Source organism: Grammomys surdaster, unplaced genomic scaffold (genome assembly GCF_004785775.1).
Source record: "Grammomys surdaster isolate TR1022 unplaced genomic scaffold, NIH_TR_1.0 261, whole genome shotgun sequence".
Lineage (NCBI taxonomy): Eukaryota > Metazoa > Chordata > Mammalia > Rodentia > Muridae > Grammomys > Grammomys surdaster.
In genome coordinates, this window is record NW_021604702.1 from 2931350 (window position 1) to 2957608 (window position 26259).

At 36.5% G+C, this 26259-nt stretch overlaps 1 protein-coding gene across 3 annotated transcripts in view; it reads right to left on the reverse strand.

The window, feature by feature from the left end:
* Hace1 (HECT domain and ankyrin repeat containing E3 ubiquitin protein ligase 1) overlaps positions 1-26259 on the reverse strand; it is a 106201-nt gene that overhangs the window by 26240 nt on the left and 53702 nt on the right. For all 3 annotated transcript variants that reach the window (XM_028775807.1, XM_028775808.1, XM_028775809.1), the window contains 12 exons: positions 25062-25158; positions 24796-24897; positions 23752-23858; positions 21230-21380; positions 11187-11521; positions 10675-10743; positions 10345-10432; positions 5520-5631; positions 5327-5424; positions 5093-5180; positions 1466-1615; positions 727-923 (listed from right to left, as the gene is read on the reverse strand). In XM_028775807.1, the coding sequence (XP_028631640.1) occupies positions 727-923; positions 1466-1615; positions 5093-5180; positions 5327-5424; positions 5520-5631; positions 10345-10432; positions 10675-10743; positions 11187-11521; positions 21230-21380; positions 23752-23858; positions 24796-24897; positions 25062-25158 (1594 nt within the window). The remainder of the gene's footprint in view (positions 1-726; positions 924-1465; positions 1616-5092; positions 5181-5326; positions 5425-5519; positions 5632-10344; positions 10433-10674; positions 10744-11186; positions 11522-21229; positions 21381-23751; positions 23859-24795; positions 24898-25061; positions 25159-26259) is intronic.

Genomic DNA, 26259 nt, shown 5'->3' on the forward strand with positions numbered 1-26259 from the left:
TTCCCTGTGTCGCTGCAAGCCTGTCCGTAGGTGTCTGCAAATATAAGTAAATGCTCATCCACAGAGCTTTGCATCCTCTTCATATTACCCGGCCACTCATTTTCTCACTCAACAATGTATTCTAGAAAGCAGACTATAGAGTTATGTCACACAGGATAAGTTTCTAAGACAACTGTCACACCAAAGTATAGTTACATTAAGTGTCAATAAAGACTGTTAAACTGCCCCCACCCATAAAAGCAAAGAAACAATAACCTGAGAAAAATAACCCATTGTCAACACCTGGCTTCCATGTGCATCTGTACTGGAGACAAGACTGCTCACACACATGCAGATACCACATATATACATACATACATACATACAGACAGACAGACAGACAGACAGACATATAAAAAATTCCTGAATATCTAACTTTTAAAATATATAATACTGATTACTGTACATGGTTCCATCACTTAGTTTACTTTTCAAAGTGCAAATGCTTAACTTATACAATCAGCTAAACAGTAGTCTAAATTACACTAGTAACCAAGACATCAGAGCACTAGACTGTAACGATTCTTTCTAACTCAAATCTTAAATGTGCCAGTTTACTTAACTTAAATACCTTCATATACTTGCAAATCACAAAGTAAGTTTTTCTAGAAAATGCTGAAATAATTTAGAGAAACTGGCATCAGGGCCATTAAGAACAATGACGAAGGCAAAACTCTGGATACTTACTTTGTTATTTTGTGTCACAAGAATACTTCCGCCCCCAGGCTTTAAAGGCACCTCTTCCATAGCTCCAAACACATCAGTCTCAACAGAAAAAGTCAGTTCTAGACCCAGGTCACTAATATCATTATCTAAAATCCATTGCAAATTTTTGGCATATTCTGGATCAATAGATGCTACATCTTGGTAATTTACAGGAATACCTAAAAGAAAATTGCAAAGACAGCAGTTACAATATAGACTCTTCTGATTTCCCTTTACCTATTTAATGGTGAAATGCTGCCCTCTACAGATAATCTGAAAAACCACAAAATATAATCAAATTTGCAGCATGTTCTAAATGGATGCTAATTTCTAAATTTAGAAGTCCATTAAATTAAGCTGCTGTTCCTTCTTCATCTTTACAATGCTGTCTTTCTTTGAAACAGCTATTTAGGAAGCTGTTATAAGCTTCAGAATTGCCAATTACTTTAGGTATATGCATACAAAAATGGATGCTTTGTATAAACACACACACACTAAAATGGAAATGCAAAAAAATTTAAAGGTGATTTAAAAAAAAAAGGCAGAGCATTTTTCTCTCCCTCTAGTCCCCAGATACCTTAGGAACACAGATGGTCTCTAATCAGAGCAGTAATTATTTCAACAAAAACGGAAAAATCAGCACTACTTATCCAATGCGTTCTCTATAAATGCTGCAAGAAAAGCAATGTAAATGTCTTCAGAAGTGAGAGTAAATCCATACCAAGAATGTGCTTGTAGAATGATCGTGTGAAGTAAATATTGACCAACTGCCTGTGATTCAAAGCTAATCCCAAGATCTGTCCAGCAAACCGGAAATAGTTCAAGTGATCAGGATTGACATAGGAGTTGCTATTGGGCTGAAAAGTTGTTCCTATTGAAATAAATGCATACAGTAAGATCTATATGCAGAAGAGAGAACATCACAATGCAGGCAATATACTGACATGTAACTCAGCATGGCTACCGTTCCATTATGCAGTCTACATCATGCAGTTCTTTGTGGAATCTATTAAAAGACCGTAGAATGGGAAGTACAAAAGATCATCATCAGTTCACACTTGAGAGAAAGTTATAAAGTACTTCTGACTGACACCAAAGAGACCCTGGTAAATACAATAAAAGATCACACACATATGCAAACATTCTTCTAGGAACTGCTAGGAACTGCGGCAGTGACTGTTCAGCTATAAACCTGGCAGACACTGCTTCAGTCATCTGTACATGCCCAGTATTCACTAGATTTTACATATTAAGATATACAAACTATGAAAATAATCATTCTTATCTAATTACTGAATGTGATGCCTATTAATATCAATTAATGATTGGAAAATCTGCCCACCTAAAGCTTGTCTTATTCTTTCAAAAGACAAATAATGAAGTTTAAACAACTACTAATGATGTGAAAGTAAAAATACCAACCGTATGGTCACTTAAAACTATATAATAGTATGAATCCGTCTTTATGAACCATATGAAACAGGCAAATTTAGAATAGAATCACAGTAAATTAGTAATAGAGGAAGCTAAATCAAAGGTACAGAGTTTCTACTCAGGCTGATGGGACGGTTTCGGAATTAGTGATGACAACATAGCATAGGAAGAGTATTTAATGCTAACAAACGACCTACTTTCAAACGGCTTCAAAGGTGATTCTTAAGGTGATTCTTTAATGGATTCAAAGGTGCAGAAGAAGAAAAGGAGGAGGAGGAGGAGGAAGAGGAAGACGAAGAGGAGGAAGAGAGGGAAGGGGGGAAGAGAGAAGAAAGACACACTGACTTCCAAAAAACCTAGCAAAATTGTGAAAGCTAAAGCCACACCTTGGCTTTAACTCCCCTTTTTCTGGCCATTAATGTGAATTACAAATTCATTCATTCATCAGGTAAAATACACACTGAGTTCGTGCTTTACACTACTATTTTAGAAACAAGACTTAAACAAAGACAAACTGATAAAATTAATGAAATAGCACCAAAGAATTAAACTGCTGTTTACTTAGGTGCGAAGTAACTGATTTGGAAACCTGTTTGTGATTGAATGATTTAGACATGTGAAACACACCAGTCACTCTGAATTGCCTCTCATAATGATTTCCTATTGCAAGGCAAGAGGAGACGTTGACAGCCAAAGAAAGACTTCAAAGATAAACATAACCGTAATTCGAAAAGTTAGTCTGAGAATAACCATTCTTTTACCAATTTATGTGACAATACTTTGGTTATAGATGAACTGGCAGATTCTGGTGACTCTACTTTCTTCTCCCAGTTCTGCATATTCCTTCACTATTTACTAAGTTTCTGAGAAAGCTAGTTCTTAGAAAGAATAGATAAAAAAAAACAACTAAAAATAGTACATAGGCAAAAACTTTCAGCAAAGTAACTTGAAAACTACTTAAAATAATAAAAGTTTATGTTAACCCTGACAGCTTAAGTTTTAGTATTAAAAACCGTTTAACTCAGTGGTAAGGTGCACTTCCTGCTTTCCAGAAGATTTTATGTATTTTCCAGAAGATCAGAGTTCAGTTTCCACACTCATGTCTGGTAGCTCACAACTGCCTGTAACTCCAGCTCCTGGGGAATCCAATGCCTCTGGCCTCTATAATCATCTCCACTTGCATGAACACACCCACACACATACTCTCACACATACACATAATTAAAAATAATTTTTAAAATATAAAAAAATTGAAAACATTATTTTTAAAGTAAAAAAGGTTTATTCAAATGTTTTCAAGAAATAATACACATTATTTCAGGAGGGAAATCCTACTGCATAAGAAAATATTTCAAAAACATAAGTAAGAGTATCTAAAATTTACTGCATATTTTCCACCCGCCAGGGGCTGAGCTGTGTTCATGTATCAGCTAACTAAATTCTTATTCTAAATCACAGATTATCATCATTACTAAGTGAGAAATCTGAAGCTCAGAAAGGTTAAGTTCCTGGCCCAATATTCATAGAAAGAAAAGTCCAGAGCCACACCTGCCATCATTGCAAAAGCCAAACTTTTTGTGTATTGATTTTAATCGGACAAGAAAATAATTTTACAATACTATAAATATTAGGTTTATCTAACATTCCCCACATCACAAATTCTTAAATCCTAAATTTAATCCCTTCATGACAATCAAACCTCTAACAGGGAATATTTCACTGCGTTTTAAGTTACTATTACTATGAACGCCCCTGCCCACCACTGCTAAGACTCACATGAACTACAGAAATAACAAATCAACACCCTAGTCTGTATGAGTCCACAAACACCATTAGGAAGTACTCCTAAGGACTCCACATATGCAACTAAACTGACTCACAGTACGGAACTATAAAGAAAAGAAGCAAGACTATAATACACTGAATCTAGCTTTAAAAAAAAAAATAGGTCTATGTAATTAAGATTGGTGTTTTATTAAGCTAGTCATAAAAATCACAAACAGCAAATTCACCTCACAGCAAACGATCAAAGGTCCCAGGGTTGAAACAGGCAGCCTCCCATCATCGAGTAACTTTAATCACTGCAGGTGTGCCAGACACACTGCTGCCCAGTTGCACGCCCACAGCCTGTGCTTCCCTCCGGGTGGCTCCCTTCACTCTTCTCCTTAAACAGACATGTGCCCCTCTTTGCTTGCAGCAGTCAGAAGTTATAATTAGTAAGGTAATCTCTTCTTTCAAACACTGGGGAAATAGTATTTTCAACCCAATCTTCACTTCAAATATGTGTTATTAAGTTAGATAATTCTCAAATACACCTCCCAAAATGAGCCATAACTACTAGTATTTAGTTTACAGTATCAGATCATATCTTTACATAGGTTGCAAGAACCGTTTCCACAAGGGTTCATCATATTATATAGTTAAGTACATGCTTCTCAGTTCTTCGATTTTGATCTCTTAAAAGAACTAAAAATAAGGCCAGTAAGATGTAACACAACAATTAATAGACTTTGATTTTCATGATAGATTTTACGACAGAAATGCAAATAGGTTTAGCAAAATTCTGTTTCCAAATAAAAATGTATTTGAAATCCATCTACTACCATTTTATAAAAGAAAATGTTATCTAAAAATAATAATAATACAGCAAGGCAGTCAAAGGCAGAAGCAAATAATCCTTAAAGTAAACAGATTCTAAGGTTCTCAAGAGAACCTTTCAGGCCCTGAGACAAGCATTTGGAAACAGACTGACTAGAAGAAAGCTACGTAAGTGAGCGGCAAACTCTGACTTCAGCTTTCTCTTCTGAGGCAGGGGAACACCCACCTAGAAATCAGGGCTATTAAAGGAAACAAAGTTTCCTGATAGTTTGAGGACTATGACAGACACAGAAAAGCTCTAGACGACATAACTTACCATCAGCTGACTGGGTGAACAGTGCATAATCAGGATTGACTATCTCATTAGACAGAATATCAAACCACTCACGCACAACACCTTGACCCTGAATTCAAGAAAATAAAATTTAGCAACAGAAATATATTGTATTTAGTGCTTTTATCTTAAATAATAACAAAATTTAAATGATAATTACTTCATTTATCAGGTAAATATTTAACTTCTATAGTGTGTTATATTTTATATACCCACCATGCCTTCTTCTCCATGAAATCGTACAGCAATCCCTTGCTTTAGCTTTGCACAGTTTGCTTTGGATACAATTTCACAGCTACTCCTAAAAATAGAATCTAAATATGTAGTACTGGTTAATTTTAATATATTGAAACTTAAAATAACAACACTTTGTGGCTTATTCATCTATCAGTGTCTTTGTTACACATACCTCTGTGAACCAGGAGGATATCGTTTTCATTCACTGGTCTGTGTACCATGTCTGAGTCTGGCTGTCCTGAGTGCAAATGTTCATAGAACCATTCACAGCGATCTTTAAATGGCTACCCAAAAAAAATGACAGTAAAAATGATATCAGTATTTAAACCACAACCATTAATGTTCTAACTTTTCAATAAACATTTGCAGAAAAGAGATCTTAATGAAAATACTTTAATGTATTTATAATTCCTGTTATCAACAAAAACTGACAAATTATGTCAAAAAATTTAATATCAGATATGTAACAAAATATTCTAAATTTCTTTTAAATCTAGTATTTATATGAATACATTCTCATACCCAGAAAATTTATACTGACTATATCATTTAATTTTTCAAAAAGTAAGCTTTGAGCTTGAAAAACTCAGTAGTGAAGAACACAGTTCCTGCAGAGGAACTGAGCCAGGTCCCAGCACACTCATCAGACAGCTCAAAAACACCTGCACTCCGGCTCCAGGGGATTCAGTGTCCTCTTTTGGCTTCATAGGCACCTGTACTCACATGCACACCTGTACCCACATGTACACCTGTACCCACATGCACATCTACCCACATGCACACCTGTACCCATAAGCACATAACAACACACATATACTCATGTATACACAGTACTAAAAATAAAATATTTTTAAACTATTCTTTCATGCATAGTTCATTCTTATTGTTTAGGAATTTAGACAATAGATAGACAAAATGTTATCCTTTAGCTTTCCTTTCCTTCACCTTAAAAATAGAAAACTAAGAACTCTTAAAAAGTGGAGCAAAGCTCTATATTTTACTCATCTGCAAGGGAAAGCAAACTCAAATTTTTATGATTGTTTAGAAATTAATATTAAAGATATATGCAAATACTGCAGGTTACTGAGTATATAAGAATAGTAGAAATTCAGATGAAAATTGCTTTACATAGTTAAAAATTTGAGGTAATATAGAAAAATATACTATGTATAGAATGCCAAATTCTCAACAGTGACAATCAAACTCACTAAAGATTAAGAAACTATGCAAAGGATGGGAAGAAAGGCTTCATTGGGCCACAGTGTGAACCATGACTTTAAGTTGAGTAGAACTTTCTCAGGAGGCAGGAAAACAGGCAAATCAACTTAAGGGAGACAAGGAGAAAAGCACAGAAGGTCGAACTGGGTCCCTTTGGAAGACACTGCAAAGATACTGGCATAACTGGAGATGTAGCCCTACCATGTTGAAGGAGGACTGACTGTGGAAGTCCCTGAGCACATAATTAAGGATATTGAGATCCACATAAAGATACAAGAACTGAGATAATCAGGTATAGGTGATACTTCAGTCTAGAACCCTATTTTGTTCTGCCTGTGTACAGCTACTCCTTCTAAAACCACACTTGACAGCCTCTTCATTTGCACACAGTACACACACACACAAACACACACACACACACACACACACCCCTATCTCAAAACAATATACCAAGAGACCTCAGAAGCACCTCCAATCCCCAGCAGTATTGAGCTCTATGCACTTCCATCTCTGAACAACAGTACAGATTCCTGTATTCAGGTGCACTTCTAATATATCCAGTACAAAGACTACGAGGACAGATCTGGTCTGAACTGGTTTTAAGTCCATGAGCAGTAACTGTTTCCTCAAGTAAAGTTTTCAGGAGAATCGCCTATTTACTATCTTACGCCTATGTATAATTAGACATGCATATGATTAAAGTCAGATACATTATGGGAAGGGACATGTGAAACAGAAAAAAACGATTATATGTTCTAAAGTATTAATCAAACAGAAATCTGCCCATGAGTCCTGAGCAACCAAGCTCCACAAGAGGAAGACCCTAACAACAATGTGACTCCTAAACACTCTGAACTCATGGGTCCACAGTCAATCTTGACAGTGTAACCATTTATAATTGTACTATCATTTCCTTCTAATAAAGGCAACTTGTCATTTTTGTAAATTTGGACAAGTCCTTATTTTCAATTATTTGGTTAAGAGGTCAAGAGCCTGGAATGTGCCAGATCCCCACTACTATGGTCACTTGGTCAAAGGAACCATGGTAAACATGGTAATCAAAGAGTACAGTACACAGAAAGATCATACAGGAAGCTGGGATGGGGTCTGGCTGAGGTTGGAAAGAGGGAAAACAAAGTAAATGTGGCCGTAGTGTTTTATCACAGTAACAGTAAACCTAACAAAGATACTTCCTTTCTTAAGTTGCTTCCTGTCAGGGTATTTTCTTGCACCAATAGGAAAGTAACAATAATACACTAACTTCCTTTACTGAGGGACTGCCAACTTCTTCGATTTTGTCGTTTTCTGGTGACCAGTGGTTTAAGAGGGGAGAGATTTTATATTTCTGTACAAATACTATTAGGAAGAGCTTTTAAAATCAGTCTTTTTAGCAAACATGGGCTATACAAATGAAGCATGAGCTGTCCCTGAATCTACTGCCTGCCTGTGGATTCTGTTCCCTTAACTGGGCCACACTGCCTCGCCTCACTGGGAGATGTACCTGGTATCAAAGTGATTTGATGTGTCATGGTGGGTTGATACCCGGGGATTGGGGGTTGGGGGAAGGTCTCCCTTGCCTCACAAAAGAAGGGGATGGAGATATGGGGAAGAGCTACGTGAGGTGGGGCACTGGAAGAAGATGGTGCTGTGGTCAGGATATAAAGTGAATGAATGAATTAAAAAAGAAATCAGAATTTTTGTGAATTATATGTGGAAGTTCAGCCACTCAGAAAGCTGAAATACAGAAGCACACCCCTTAGCTGCTCTGATATTATGCATCTATGTTTTGATCTTACAGATACTTTTGCTTGCTACTCTTTCTTTTTTTCAAAACATAGGCAGAAGTATATCGTTTTCCTGAAGCAAAGTCACTCCTTAACACCCTAGCAAACAAGTAAGACTCTTCGATCTGTCAATCAAACTCAATAGCATCTGATGCAAACCTAGCTTTTAGAACTGTATCTTCTCACCTACACACAATTCTGCCGCAGGCACCAGTGTTAAACACTTTCCTATTCTCATGCTCCCATCCTCACAATGGCTATGACACTCATCTTCTCTTTCACTCAAATTAAAAAAATCACAAGTCTTTCAAGCCTTTCAGAGTCACTTTAAAATCTACTTCCTTTTTGAAATCTCTTTTCACTATAACACCCAAAGAAATCTCTTCTCTTAAAAGAACCTAGTAATACGATAGTGACTAACTTATAGACAGATTTATTTATCTTCCCTGTTGGATTTGGTTGCAATCTCTTTGACGGTCTGAAGAAATAGCTCACTGATTAAGATGACTGGGTGTTCTAGTCCCAGTCCCCATGTGGTGGCTAACAATTGTCTGTAATTCAAGTTCCAGAGAATCCAATGCCCTCTTTTGGCCTCCATGTACACTATATTCATGTGGTATACACACATACAAGCAGGTAAAAACACTCATAAAAAATAAATACTTTTTTAAAAGATCTTCTTTTAAGACAAAAGTATTTCTAGCTCCAAAACTACTACCACATACCAAGAATACACTGTAGTCTTTAGACTTTCTGATTCCTAGATGGTCTCCGGACTTTAGGTGACAAAATCAAGATCCCATGGGAATGCAGCTCAATGGCAGTGCCTGGTTTTAGGCTGCACAACAACTTGGTTTAATCCCCTACACCAGGTAAATCAGGTGTGGTGAAACATGCCTTAATTGAGCACTCAGGAGGAGAGACAGTGAATTTGAGGTGAGGCTGGCCGGCCTGAGAACCTGTCTCACATACGTTTTAATTTATTAAAAAAAAAACAAACAAGGTTCAAAGCTGTTTTAAAATGTGACCATATCACATAACTAATACAGAGCAAAACGAGCTTTCTCTCGCATATTTCATGAAACACAGACAAGTGGAAAAAACAGGTACACGCCTAGTAGAAAAAAGGCTGTCCAATCAAGAACATTTGGAGAACTGTCATGTTAAATCACTATTTTTGCAAAAGGGTTTTTAACAGTCCTTTAACATACTACTGATGTGTTTTATAAATTCCTAAATGGCGGGCTGGAGAGATGGCTCAGTGGTTGAGAACACCAACTGCTCTTCCAGAGGTCCTGAGTTCAATTCCCAGCAACCACATGGTGGTCCACAACCATCTGTAATGGAATCTGGTGCCCTCTTCTGGTGTGTGTGAAGAGAGCAATGGTGGTGTACTCATATGCATAAAATAAAGTAATAAATAAATAAATTAATTCCTAAAAGGCTTAGGTGTTATTTCGTAAATGTATTTGGGAAGAAAAATCCTTTCCTCAAAGACCTTACAGAACTAATTAACCTAACTTAAAAATGTGGCAATGTACTCTGTTATCCCTGTACATTCCTTTGTACATAGTAGGCATGCAATATGCATTCCTAGAAAAAGAAAATTTCTCATGCTAAACTATCATGGAGTTGCATCTTTCATGCAGTAATTTTAAAGTAAAATTACCAAACAAAATTCAAAATCTAAAAATTCATTTCGGAGGTCTGGAGAAATGGCTCAGAGGTTAAGAGGACTAGGGTTCCCAGCACAAACGTGGCAGTCTATAACTCCAGTTTAGGGGATCCGATACCCTCTTCTGGCCTTCACAAGACACTAGCCATGCACATGGTACACAGACATACGGGCAGACAAAATACCCATATGCACAAACATTAAAATATAGTATTTTTTAAATGACAAAATATTAAAATTTTAAAAATTACAAATAATAATTTAAAAGAATATTTCATTTCCCTGTATCTTTTTCCTGTAATGATGAATAAAGTCTGTACCTGTGCTTTTATGATATGCATGAATCTTGACATCAATTCAGGACATTCAAGAAGAAAGTGAAAATGGTCAAATATAATTTTGGGATTTCTAAAAGAAAGATAAAGTGAACAATAATTATCATTGAGTGAAATGCATATTCAGATATCCAATGCTGAAGTAGAAGAAAAACATTAATCTCTACCTGCTATACTTTTGTTAATGACAAAATATTTTTTTGAATAATAACAGAATTAATTTTATCTGTTTAAATGAAAATGTATAAATAGAGAAAAGGCTGCCAAGACAGTCCAAGCCTTACCATATTCCTCACCTTACCCACAAAGCCTTACCTATTCACAAAACATTTTAACACTTCATCATGCTTGCAGACAAATTCAATGAAACGAGGCGAAGTCATTCTGGGGGGAGGGGAAAGCAATCAGAATATACAAAGTTGGTGATACAGTATGCAAACCCAGTACATAAGTAGAACTGGCTTCTAGACCGAAAGGAAGAACTATCCATTCTCCTTATCAACTAGGGCAGTCTGTACAATGACATCATAATACCTGTAACGTGTTATTAACAAATGATAAACAAGTGACTACTAAAATTATGTAACTTAGTACAGCTCTTTAGGAAGTAGCAGTCACCAATTTACATAAAAATAAATGTACATACTTTTACAAAATGTAAATATTTTTACCAGGTTTGTATTAGTACAATGAGTACCCTAAGACAAATGTGACTGGAACCTTTATAAAAAACTTTAAAAAATGATGTGTCTTTTCTGAAATTATAAAAATATTGCAGCTTCTCTTCATTCACCAAAGACAAATCATACTAAGTCGACCTTTCTTACCCTGGCGGCATCTGACAGGAACAGCACATGTAAAAGGCTTGAATGACAGCACTAAGCCGGTTGGCTGTCACAGAGATGACATCCTGACAGTCCGCACTGGCTTCCTGCCTCCCTGCAAGCACATCTGGTTCGGACTCCCCTGGACCAGTGGACAGGCTTTCATTGCTCCCAGGTCCTGGGGGCTCAAATGCTGAAATAGAAGTGGCCTCTTGATCCTGGCCTTTTTGTTTCAGTAAAATAGAAGTGATATCCGTTGAGTCTTCTTTGTTTTTCATTAATTCTGTGGCTATTAAAACTAACCATTCATCCAGTGAGTGCCAAAGCAATTCCAAAGGCTAAAAAGAAAATAAACGGGCTTTTAAAACAATATTCTTAAAGTACATTTATTATTTTTTTAAAGAAAAAGACAAAACTAAAACCTCACTCACAGATGTAGAGTATAAGAAATTTATTCAAAACATTTTTATCTTCCCAAGTCTTAGTAAAGCTTAAAGGTAATGGAAGTATACAAATGTTAAAAAAAAAAAGTATTCATTTATTTAAAAAGTATGTGTGGATTATTTCTATAATTTATTAAAAAAATACAATCTAACAAAAAATTTTAAGCAATAGTCCATTTTTAAGCAAGTACTTTTAAACCACTTATTGCTTTTATAATCCCCTAACATTTACTATCATGATGTCAACAATTTTCAACCAAAAGTATTTTTTATTTAAAAACCTGAAAATAGCTAAAAATCTGAGCAAACTGTTTAGTGCACAGTGGTTCTTTAAAAGCATTCATACCTTGTTTTTTTATAACTTATAATATGAAATTATAAACTGGGGCATAATGTCGATGTGTATATATTAAAATATACTTACAATTCATCTCTAACAATTAATAATTTTTAGAATTACCTTTTTATTTTATTGTGTGGGTGTTTTATCTATATCCATAGCTGCGTATGTGTGTACAGTGTCCAATGAAGAGAGTGGAGGCCAACAGAGCCCCAGGCATGGAGTTACAGATGACTGTGAGCAACCATGTGGGTGGGTGCTGGGAACTGAACTGGAATCTTCTAGAAGCACAAGTGCTTTTAACTGCTGAGTCATCTCTCTAGCACCAATAACCAGTAATTTTTAAGACAAGAAGTATAATGACGAAATTATCAAACTAGAGACTTGGCAGGACAGTGAGATGGCTCAGCGAATTAAGGCATCTGTCTGCATGAAACAGAAGAGTAACTGGCCTCTGAGTAAAAATAATCATGACACAACTATTGAAAAGCTACAGATTGAAATAAAGTATTATGGGAAAGAATTAAAAGAAACTGGAGGAAAAAGAAAATCATTTGGTGCTTTTCTTTCTTTTTTGTTGTTTTGTTTTTCCCCATTTGTATTACCCTATTTTCTTAAGACATATATTCAACAAAGCCAAATTCCAAACTGGGTAAGACTTTACCTAGAGAATTACCTCCCTGAGTATGTAATAAGAGAAGTCATTTGTTGGTCACAGAAGGGAGCATTGTAGAAATACCAAGCTCTAACGATAATAACTAGCCACAGGGAAAAAAGAATAAGATGAAAATCAGAAGTAAAGTACTACGGCTGAAAGGGAGGCTCTGTGATATACCACTTGTCTAGTAGGTGCCAGGGCTGAAGGTGAGGCTCTGTGATATACCACTTATCTAGTAGGTGCCAGGGCTCCAGGCTTGATTCTGAGCATAAAAAAAAAATTAAATCAACTATTGCATGTCATAATCATGGTGCTTGCAACATTTATTTATGGATAACAAAATATATTGGATGCAAAGTACATATACCAACTGCTACTAAAAAAGGTGAGCTAGGGGGTGCGCAGCTCAGTAACTAAGTAGGACTAAGTAGGACTAAGTAGGACTAAGTAGGACTTCAGGATTCAGGTCCGATTCCTAGCACGGCTCAGTAACACTAAGAGGACTTCTGGACTCAGGTCCGATTCCTAGCACCCACATGATGACTCACACATATGTCCACACATGTCCCAGGAATCCAATATCCTTTTCTGAATTCCTTGCATACCAGGCAGGTGTGTGGTACACAGACATACATGTAAGCAAAATATCCATACATATAAAAGAATTAAGAAGAAAAAGGAATCAATAACAGGAAATATGTTAAGCAGGTTCCTTGATAGTACCAAAATAACTGCTTCATTTCATACACTGAGCCATCATGGTCACAAACTTACATTTTTCTACACACAGCAATAGTATTATAACATAATCACAAATGATTCAAAAACAATCTTAAGTTATAGTCTAAGATGCGTGTGTGTGTGTGTGTGTGTGTGTGTGTGAGTGTGTGTGTGTGTGTGTGTGTGACATACATAACCCTAGGCTTACTGGAAAATATTCTTAAAATCTCAAGATATTCTGAAATGAAATCAACATGAGACAGGAAATCCAACTTAAGTTCAAGTAGTACTTTGAAATTCTGTTCTCAACCAGACCATGACCAAAAAAAAGAAAAAAAAAAGTCACAATTAGGAAAAAAAGGATATAACACCATGCATTATGCTCACTGGTCCAATAACAAAAACAATATTCCTTCAAATACTGCAAAGCTGCTAGACACTAGAGAAAAATCTCTTAACACTGAGAGAGTGGTGAATGAAGTGTTAGGATTAACTTAAAGGACTTCTCAAATAAATCAGAAACCTCTAATAACAGGATGTTAGACTATCTCACCCACTAAAACCAAACGGCCTATAAACACACTCAACTCTAATAGAAGGCCCATTAGGTAATCCTACCAATCAAGTGACAGGCTATAGGAGAGAGTTAATGAGATGGCAAGTAGGAATCAACTGCTACCTTAGAATGTGGTAAAGGGAAAACGGAAACTGTCTTTCCAGTCCAACATTACAGCAAACAGTCCAGGAGTTTACAACTGATCACCCCACAATGAACTTCACATGAATGCATAGCAACAGTCTCTAATTTATCTTTACATACAGGAAGTTAGATGGTTTCCCACCATTCAAATATGCCATATACAATTTTAAAAGCTAGACAGAAAGAGATTAACAGAAACTTTAACCATTAATACTTTATTTCTGTAGCATTTTATTTTTTAGTCAACTTGTAAAATACTTGCAAATCAAATCCAAGAGTATACAGAAACATCACCCACTATGATCAAGTCGTCTTCCCAGAGACTTGGACAGTTCAACATATATAAATAGAGAAATGTAATCCACCATTTAAACAAACAGAAAAACAAAAACCACATGATCATCTCGTTAGATGCAGAAAAGGCCTTCAACAAAATCCAACACTCTTTCATTATAAAAGTCCTGGAGAGATTAGGGATACAGGGACATATCTAAACATGATAAAGGCAGTTTACAGCAAGCTCATAGCCACATCAACTTAAATGCAGAGAAACTCAAAGCAGTTTCCATAAAACCAGGAACAAGACATGGTTGTCCACTCTCTCCATACCTATTCACAACAGTACTTGACGTCTCAGCTAGAACAGTAAGACAACTGAAGGAAATCAAAGGGATACAAATTGAAAAGAAAAAAAAATCAAAGTATATTTATTCAAAGATAATAAATAGTAAACATAAATAACCCAAAAAATTCCACCAGAAAACTCCTACAGCTGATAAACACTCAGCAAAATAGCTGAATACAAAATTAACTCACAACTCCTATATACAAATGGCAAAGAGTTTGAGAAAGAAATCAGGGAATCAACACTTTCACAAAAGCTTCAAATAACAGGAAAAGACTTGGGATATCTGTAATCACAAGTCAAAGAACAGTCTAACTAAAAGCATCAAGTCACTGAAGTAAGAAGATATTAGGAGATGGGAAGACAAGCTCATGGATCATAAAATGACCATCCTACTAAATGCAAACTTACAGACTCAATATGATCACCACCAAAACTCCAATAAATTCTTCAAGAATCTTGAAAGGACAATTTTCAACTTAATATGGAAAAACAAAACAAAACAAAACAAAAAACCTAGGATAGCTTAAACAATCCTGAATAATAAAAGAACTATCACCATCCCTAATTTGTAAGTTGTACTACAGAGCTATAGTAATAAAAATGGCATCGTACCGACACAAAGACAAATACACTTTCATCAATGGAACTGAACTGATGACCCAGATGAAAAATCCACACATGTAAGGACACCTAATTCTTTGCATGGAAGAAAGGAAGGAAGGAAGGGAGGGAGGGAGGGAGGGAAACACACACACACACACACAGAGCACACTCGCGCCAGAAATACACATTGGAAAAAAAGATAGTATCTTCACCAAGTGGCACTGGTCAAACTGGCTGGCTACATTTATAAGTATCCAAACAGATCCCTATCTATTACCCTGCACAAAACTCAACTTCAAATGGATCACAAACCTCAACATAAAGCAAAATGCACTGAGCCTGATATAATAAGAAGCAGTGGGAATAGCCTTCAACTCATTGGCAGATGAAGACTATCTGCCAACACTATTAGCACAAGCAGTAAGATCAACAATAAATACAATAAATAGAACCTCACAAAACTGAAAACCTTCTGCACAGAAAAGGACATGACCATATGAACAAAGCAGCAGTTTACAGAATGGGGAAAGGTTTTGTTTTGTTTTGTTTTGTTTTGTTTTTTTACACCAACTACACATGTAACAGAGAGCTAATATCCAAAATAAAGAGAAGCCAAAAAACTAGACATCAAGAAAACAAATAACTCAATTTAAAAAACAGGGTACAGATCTAAACAGAAAATTCTAAAAGGAGGAAACTCAAATGGCTGAAAAACACTTAAGGAAATGTTCAACATCCTTAGTCACTTGGAAAATGCAAAACAAAACTACTTTTGATATTTCATCTTACGGCAGTCAGAATGGCTTAGATCAATAAACCAATTGACAGCTCTGCTAGTGAGGATGTGGAACAAGGGAACTCATCCATTGCTGATGGGAGTGCAAACTGGCACAGCCACTACAGAGATCAATGGAAATAGATCTACCTCAAGATCTTGGGCATGCACCCAAAAGAAATGTTTCATCCTACCACAGAGACACTTGCCCGACCATTTCATTTGCTGTTCTAGTCCAGAAACTGTAAACATCAGATGAATGGATAAAGAAAATATGGTACGTTTACACAATAGTATAATTTACATTCAGTCAGTGTTTAAAAAGCCATAAAATTCGCAGGTAAACAGATGAAACTAAAACCTATTATCCTCAGTGAAGTAACCGAGATCAAGTGTGGATGCTGGCTGTTAAGCCAATAATAACCAAGCTACAATCCATACAGGCACAGAGGGCAAGCATACAGTAAGAGACCCCAGGGCCAAGAACAGATATATCTCCCTAGGAAAGGGAACTAGAATAAATAGTTATGGAAGGATGAAGGGAGGCGGAGAATGGTAGAGGAAGGCAGAGTAAAAGGGAGAAGGAATGGGGGATGAGGGAGGGAATAAGGAGACAGCTAAACACAAGTGACATTTGAGGACTATTACAGAAACCTAACACAGTAGGATCTTCCTAAAATACACGCATGTATGATAGAGATGTAAATAAGACTGCCAAGTCACGGGGGAGTCAAAGCCCCAACTAGCCATCTCTTGTCACCAAATGAAAATTCCAATACTGAGAATGAGACACATCTAACTGAGTTGGTAGCCAAAGAGGTCCCGTAGGATTCCACCCCCACCCCTTGAACAAACCAGGCTGGTGCTAAAACTATAGGTCGCTCTCCACATACTGACAGAAAGGCCTCATTGATGAAGACAACACCTACAAAACATGGAAAAGGTGAGCTGGTACCTACATAGACAGGCACCTGCCACACCTAAGTGGTACAGAAAGGTACTCTTCACACAACCAAAAAGACAAATATTCACATCAACTGAGATGCAAATCCTCTCATCTATTATAGTGACCTGCCTGAAAGAATGCTACAGCAATGACGGCACAAAGCTCGTGGGAGTAACCAACTGATCTGACTTAAGACTCGCTCCACAATCTGGAACCCACACCGAAAACTGCTTGAGTGACCAAGAACCTGAGACTAAATAGCCCAGGGATCTGGGGTAAAACTAAATAATACTAGCCTTAAAAAAAGAAAATGTAACAAAAATAAGAAAAGAAAAACATAGCAATAAGTGACTCCTGAAGAAATTCTCCTTTACTCACAGAACAGTGCCTTGCTCAACTATTATCAGAAAAGTGTCCTCCTGCAGTATTTAGAGAAAGTCTAGAAACCCACGGGCAGATATTATGCAAACAATGAGAGATCTTAGATCACTCAGCCCTTAAACAGGATGCATCCATCAAACCCTTCCCCTCAGGGATCAGCAAAAAGAGGCAGAAAGAGTGTTAAGTGCTGGAAGGGATGGAATAAGGGAAGAAAACAAGACCCTCTAAATCGAGGTGAACAAAGGTCATGTGAACTCAGAGACTGAGGCCGCATGAGGGTCTGCATGCATCTGCACCAAGTCCATTGCGGATACATTAGGACTTTCAGTTTAGTGCTAGTATGGGGATTCCTGAATGCAAGAACAAACAAGGGGGCTCTGTTTCTTGTACCTTTCTTGGGCTTGTTTCATTTTGTCTCTTTGCCTTGTCCTATCCTGATATGTTAGTTTTAGTTTTACTTCATTACTGTCCCATAGAAATCAACCAATTTTCTAGTAAGAGACAAAAGAGGGTGGACCTCAATGGAAGGGGAAGGGGAGGTTGAGAGGAGCTAGAAGTAAATGAAGTAGAAACCACAATCCATATATACTATATGAGGAAAAACCATCTATTTTCAATAAAAGGAAAAATTAAGCTAAAAAATTAATTAATTAAAAGGTAATACCCATAGATTCGGTGCTGTGCTCAACCCTCATCAGAAAAAAACTTCTTCCAACAGATGGGAATTAGCCCACAGACTCAAACTGGACAATGCATAGAGCAGGAGACTTAGGAGCACTCAGTCTTAATTGGATGTTGTGGTTGGAATATGTTGTGGCTTTGTTGGAGGAAGTGTGTCACAGTGGGGTGGGCTTTGAGGTCCTATGCTCATGTTCCTTGCTGCCTGCAGATGCCAGTCTTCTCCTGGCTTCAGATCAAGATGGAGAACTCTCAGCTCCTCCAGCACCATATCTGCCTGCACGCTGCCATGCTTCCAACCATGGTGATAATGGACTGAATCTAAATCTGTAAGGCAGCCCTAAGTAAATGTCCCTGATAAGAGTTGCCTTGGTCATAGTGTCTGTTCACAGCAATGGAAACCTAACTAAGACAGATGTTTTCAACAAACCCCTCCATCAAGGTTCAGGGAATTATCCAAAAGAGGAGGCAGGAATACTTTAAAAGCCAATGGTGATAGATGACCTAAGGAAACAATGTTTTCAGACACAACAGGATTGATACTCACATGAACTTCCAGACACAAGTACACACAAGCCCTACATAGGGATATGCCAGCAAGGTCCTTTCACTGAGAGGGGGAACTGAACATGGAGTTCCACCCCTAACCAAGAAGTGATTTACAACTGATATTTGTTGTGAAGTGGGAATCAGTTTTCAACATTGGAATGGCACTGGGTGTATCAACTATATTACTGGACAGGCCCTGTGCCCAGGAGTAGTTGGCCAACACAAAAGGATCTTTGTTTTTGTTTCTCTGGGGTTTTTTTTTGGGGGGGGTGACTTTTTGTTTGTTTTATTATGTTTTTCTCATTGATTTGTTGATTTTCATTTGATTGAGAAAGAGACGAAGAAAGGGAAGAAAGGAGGGGAAAGACAAGACATAATGAACATAAAGTTTGGTGGGCAGGGTGGTGGGGGATCTTAGAGGAGTTGGGGGACAACATGATCAGAACATGGTATAAATACTTTTTAATTAAAAACTATTAAACGGCCAGAATACAGCTTAATAACAGAGCACCTGCCTAGAATAAATGAGGTTCTGAGTTCATTTCCAATACAGCAAAAAAATAAAAAGAAGACCCAAAACTATATGACAAAACACAAAGTCTGGATTTCATTAAACAAAGAAAAAAACATGTCACCTAGAATATGTGAGAACTTATATTTAAGACTCGACACTGAAACAACACAATGGGAGAGTAGACAGTATCTCTGACATACTTTTCTACAGTGAAGCCTGTGCTGATTAAATAGAAGACTACATTAAGCCAACTGTTATATGTTTACACAGAGCACATTAGCAAGACAGATTCAAATTTCAAGAATAATGAAACAATGACCACTGCCTATACCTACTATAACTTTCTACTTATCATTACAGCTAACTAGAACGTAAAACCCAGGGAGTCTGTCCTAACATAGTAAACCATGCCATAGTAATACATTAAATACATTAAGAAGAACATCATATGACGTCATGAGGAGTAACCTCACTGAGAAAAGCATGGACAAAAGAGCAGATTGACCACTTGGATGGAAATGCCACAAGAGTTGTAAACTGCCAATCCTAACTAAGGAAAACAGGACTAAGGAAACAAGAAATGCTTGGTTTTCTTCTTCCAGAAGGTGGCACAAGAGGTGAAAAATAGAAGTAAAAAGAAACAAATTATATAGCTGAAAATTACCTTTCCTATACTGATTCCAAAAAGGGGGGTAGGGGGGAGAACACGGATAAATAGGTGCCTTTCTAAGGGGCTATCACACCTACTCTTAGATTCAAGAGTACAGTGTTGGTCAGCATAATGGCTCAGCAGGTAAAGTGCTTGCTGCATGAGCTCAATACCCATGACCTACAGAAAGGCAGAGAGAGGACAACCAACTCCACAAACCTGTACTCAAATACACACATCACTCACAATAATAATACACAAATAATTTTAATATAGCATCAAAATGCTTGAAAGCCATTTATCTGTTAAGTATGTCAAAAGTTTCATGTAAGATAGAAATATTTAGATATATAATAACCAGAATTATTTAGCATATAACATTAACTTAGATTCAAGTTTTATAAACAGTAAATCTTTTCAAGTAAGTGATACTATATAAAAAATATATTCCTTACTTGGACAGATAACCTAAAGATTGTTGCAAGAAATGTCTCTGTGAACCTCAAAAGTAAATTTTCAAACACAGAAACCTCTTATTATCCTTAAAGATAATACAAAATAAACTGCTCACACTGTGACCCCAGGGAGAACATGTGCTGTGCACAGACATGCTTCTTTGTGGTTACTGCTTCATTTTTTGCTATGCTGAAGATCAAAACCATGGCCTTACATTAAAGATATAACGAAAAAATTAATATCAACAGAGGCATAGCTAGTTCATACACATATAATTTGATATGCGTAATAACAATAATGCATGTTAGGAAAGGCAGCTAAAGTAATGCAAAATATTTTTCAAAAGTCCCAAATACTCTTCATTAAAATAATACCAGGAACTGTTAATAGAACTATTAAGTAAGAGTAGTCTTCCTTCTAAAATACACAACACAGATACAAACGCATAGCACATACATAATACAAATGAACAAAACTAGATCATTTTATCTTCTAGTAAAACATTTTTAAGATGATGGCTTACATTTTACATTAAAAATTTATCATTTGAGCTGGACCTGGTGGCTAAGAGTTATAATCCCAGCTACTTAGGAAGACAGGATGATGGCAACTTCAAGGCCTGCCTCAGCTACCAAACAAGGAACAGGTCAGTCTGACCAACTTAATGAGATCCTGTCTCAATGTAAAAAGTAAACTAGGGTTAACTTAAGTCAAATCCTTGCATTGCACGTAGATCTAATACTATGTAAAATAAATAAGCAAATCTGTAATTCTGTACAATTACTTTAATATTAAATATCTCTATCATTAAAAACACCAATAAGATTAATTTACGTGTAAGAAAAACTTGAAAAGCTTACCAACTAAATCTTGTTCATTAGACATAATTGAAAGAGAAGATCTGTAACAAGTTATGAAGGAGATTTCCATCCTACTCATGGTTTTAGTGAACATGTGCTGTGTTACAGTCTCTCCTTTACGTCTACCTCCTAACAGCATTTCTCACCTTGAACACCTGGCTTCTTGGAGTTTTATTCCCATTGTAGCCCATATCGATTCCATTGCTGGGAGATGAGGGACCGATCCGAAAAACATGACAAAAGATCCTCACAATCCTCAAAAGGCTCTTCATCTGCGCATCATAATTGCTAGATAAACTGAAAATGAAACAAAATGTAAACAGATTAGGTGGACCCAAACAAATTCATCTTCAAATACTTATTTTAAAACATATTTAGTCTACTAACCAACTGTCTCATGAATTATCTGTGGTAAGATAATTTCCTACCATTTTGGAGAGAGAATAGCTTGTTGAGCAGAAAATAAAATTATTAGTATACATTAAGATGTACCATTAAATATATATTAATATGTACTATTATATTTAGTATTTGTTATGAATCAATGAATTTCGAATTTGTAAGCACCCAGAATATAGCCAATGAACATACCACCAATGTAGCACAAACTATGAAGAATATTATCTTGAGATACAAAGTTTAAGGAAATTTATTCACTTCCAAAAGTATACTTACTAATTACCAACAATACACCCAGCCTCAGTTTACCCTGGATGTCAAAGCTGCTGTTTACAAATTAGTAAACAGTGTCTGAACTTACAACTGAATCTGGATGACTCCAAAGCCCATAGCCCATGGAGTTTTTTGTTGTTTGGTTGGTTGGTTTTCTTAACGTATGATTTTAAAGTCACAAATTATACCTCATTATATTATAAACGAGCTGAATGGGAAAACTATGCACATGCTGTCAGAAATTCTAAGTGCATACAATGCACTGTGAGGATCAAACAGACCCATTCATTCTTTTCTACTTCTTTCCTCCTGTGATTTAATCAGCCTATCTAAGTCTATGTTTCATGGAATACATGAATTCCTGGGAATGAGTACAGAAAAGTGAAAGGAGTACATTATGAAAGCCTCAGCTCCAGGGAGTCTGAAAGACAGAAGGATCTAAACGGGCTTCGAAAGAGAATACCAAAAGCAAACTAGGAAATGCAAACAAGCAGGAAGCTGATACTGGTCTGAATTAGCAGAAGACCTTTCAAGTAAAGAGCACAGGAGCACAGAAAGTCGCCGAGAATAAGTAGCTCACAAATGAATTCCCACATTCAGAGCATGAATCATGAAGATAACGAGTTCAAAGCCAGCCTGAGCTATAGCAAGACCCTTTCAAGAAAGAGAAGGCAAGTGTTGGGGCAGAATGACTTTCATGGGAATAACAGTAAGTCTGACAATGTAGCATTCTATTCATATTTCTTATATACTCTGCATATGTTAGAGAGAGAAAGATTCTGTAGAACTACAAAGGTGAAAGGCATCACAAACTGCCACTGTAGAAATAATTAGTGAAAAAGTCATACAAAGAAGAATTCACTCAAATTACAAGAGGGCCAAATCCGTAAGAAACAGTAACACATTAAGTCCTGGGTAAAAGCTGCCTATTCTCCTAATAGGAGTGGCTAATCATAGACCAAGAAGTATAGCATGCATATAAGCTATACACAAAAGTAAGTAATATAAAGCTTAGCTCCTTAGACCTAGCAATGGGTTGTTAAAACCATATAATCTTCTAAAAAGAATTAAAAACTGAACTGGGGAGAAGTAGTATAGAAAAAAAAAACTTTATAGCGAAACATGAAGGAACACTGAACATTTAAACAGTGAGGGATTTACCCAATTCTCTAAGTCAGAGATTCAGATTCCTGAACTATTTTCTCATGTAGCCCTGGCTGGCTACAAACTCGCTATGTAGCTGAGGATGACCTTGAACTCCTGGTCCTCCTACTTTTGGTCCCAACTGCCTTGACTGAATGGAAGTATGACCACACTCAAGATAACAATGTCTACTTCACACACATTTACTTATAGGACTAATCTTAAGTAACCATTTTACAAAATTCCATACACATATGTCAAAATTCACAAGACTATGCTCTAGGTTTCTTCATGAAGTCTCCTGAATATGCTGATCAGCCAGGGCTCTTTAAACAAAATGACAAATGGTCAATGTGGTGGTTTGAATGAGATGGCCCTACAGCCTGGGCATCTGCATGCTTGGTCTGATGTTAGAGGCACTCTGGAGAAACTCAGGGGGTGCGGCCTTATTGTTACTCAAGGATGCTGCTGACCTGGACAGGGACTTTGAGAGTTTAAGACTACGCACCACTTAGAGCCTGCTCTCTGCTTCCTGTTTCAAGTCACGGCGTGACTCCTCAGCTTCTGCTGAGCGGCCTCACCGGCCGCTTGCTGCCAACCTTCCCTCATGATGGACTCTTACTCCTATAACCTTAAGTCAAGTAAACCCTCCTCTAAGTTGCCAAAGACATGGTGTTTTATCACATTCTAGAAAAGTGACTAATAGGGTAAGTCAGCAAAATTTTCAAACAGCTCATCAATGACAAAAGATAGCTAATTATTGAGGAGATCAAGCGGACAGACACTACTGTGTACTGATTCACTGGAATGCTTACGTGGACACTATTATCTACTGAGTCACTGAAATGCTTACCTAAGCAGCTTATGACCATTTGTTGTAGCAACTTCAGCAAGGCCTGTCAGGATCTTTAGGTACTGGCTTTCACTTTGCTGAGATAAATGCTGCAGAACTTGCCGTAACTGGTTTTATATAAATTAAAAACAAAAGTGATTACATAGTAAGTAACCCATTAAATTCTATCAATATATATACATGTATTTGTTTAATAAATGCCTTGAAGCCAGATAACTAAAATCAAGAACTTTACAATTATTATACTTTATATAAACTTAAGAGCCAAAACTATGAAAAACGATCTTTCTTCAAAATGATCCAGTTTAAAAATACACACAGGAAATCAAGTATGCATGTAAAAATTTAATTCTAAACTTGTGAAGTTTATGAAGGTTTCTAACTCTACAATTTTTCAAGACTATCGCTATCACAAATACTGAGCTTGGAGTTGGAGATACAGCTCAGGAGGCATGAGGCCTCAGGTTTACACCCCAGCAGCACAAAACGCCAGGAAACCAAGCTCAGTGATCAAGTGGTCATTACAGAGTACTCCTCCTTCACGCTTCTGCCCTCTATTCATGAGGAAGTTATCATAGGGAGAGAGCAAACAGCCACACTGATGACTCAGAGTGTCAGATCAGATGAGGTGTGTTATTATGTATAATTACACTGCAATAGTCCTAGTAACTCCAGCTTGTCCCTAAGTACCCAAAACCTCCACATGTTCAAAATTTTTATAAGAACTGAGTATATTCAATGCATATCTTCTCATAAACTTAAAATCATCTTCACATAATCTGTCATGCCTAATAAAATGTAAGTGTTATGTAAATAGTTGCTATACTATATTTTTTAGGGAATGATGACAAAAAGTCTGACCATTTTTAACTGTGGTATTTTTGATCAACAATTGATTTTTTTTTTTGGCTGCAGAATCCCCATGTATCAAGGGCTAACTATAATTCATAGTTATATAATCCACAACCAACTCAAGTTACTAAAATAAACATAACAGAATTTTAATTATTACTCATTTACAACCTATTAGCAAGCTTATGCTACCATGTTTTCCCGAAGGTCTTCATTCTGTGTCATTTGAACAATAGTCTGGAAAAGTCTCGGGTGATACTGAATTAACACTTCGCAAGTCTGTCCATATCCACCCTAAAACAAAATTTACAATTATTCAGATTTAAAAACAAAGAGACTTTTAAAGACCATACTTTTCACAGACTAAACATCTTTACACTCTCATTTATAAAAAACATGATTTTATTATTTATAATTTCTATCATAAATGGGCTTGGAATAATATATTAAAAGCATACCTGTACACACAGATCTAGAGGCGTTACTCCATTTTTATCTGGTAAATACTTGGCTCCTCGTAAAAGAAGAATCTGTGCGGTATCTCTCTGACCATGACTGTACAGAAACAGAACCAAGTTAAAAACCTCATCTTGTAATTTAACTTTTCTCTATAAATTAGAACACTAGTATCCACTACAGAGACACATCACTTCATAGCAATAAAGACTATGCAGATTTCCCAGAAATGTAAACAAATTAAAAACAAGCTCATTGTATTTCAACCAAATATCACTATATAACACATAATTTATAGCCAATTTGAATTAAACATTCATAGTGCCCTGCTATGAATTTAGCGAACAATTGTAATAGGTTTTATCATTCTGCTGATAATTTATGACGATAGTAATTACTGTCTTTGATATATATACCAATTGGCCAGAACTAACTTAAGAATAATAATCTGGGGAGCTGGAAAGATGGCTCAGAAGTTAAGAGAACCTCTGCTCTCCAGGGAACCAAGGTTCAATTCCCAATACCTAAATGGAGGTTCACAACTGAGTGTAACTCCAATTTCGAGTTCCAAGAGATGTAACACCCTCTTCTGTCCTCTGTAGGCAACAAGCACACAAGTGGTGTACAAACATATACTCAGGCAAAACACATACACATTAAATAAATAAATAAATTTAATAGTAGCCAAATTTTGCCAGAAAAAAAAAAACTAGTAGATCAGTCCTTGAAAACAACAGTATTTAGTATTATTCTTAATATTCAATAAGAAATCTCACTCTGTAGTCCAGGCTGGCCCCAAACTCAGGGGAATTCTGCCTCAGTCACATAACTGCTGATACAGATATAAAGCAGAAGGCTTGGAAGTCTTCATCAGGCATCAGTGTAGGTATGCTGGTAGTACCAACCAAAGTATCACACAGGTATTATAACAGCTGTTAATTCATACTGTCCGATGCTAGGTGCTCCCTAACATGCCCGGAACTAAAACTGAAGTCACCAAGATAAACTGAATTTATGTCACAACACAGTGACACCTCTGCTAGAAGTCAATAATATAGAGTATTTGTAAAAACTATCCAATTTCAATAACTCATTTACAGTTGCTTAACGCCCATATTTTCAGTCTTTCCATTGAAGTTGCCAACTTTGAAATTTTTTAATTTATTTATTTTATATGTATGTTTTCCCTACAAGTATATG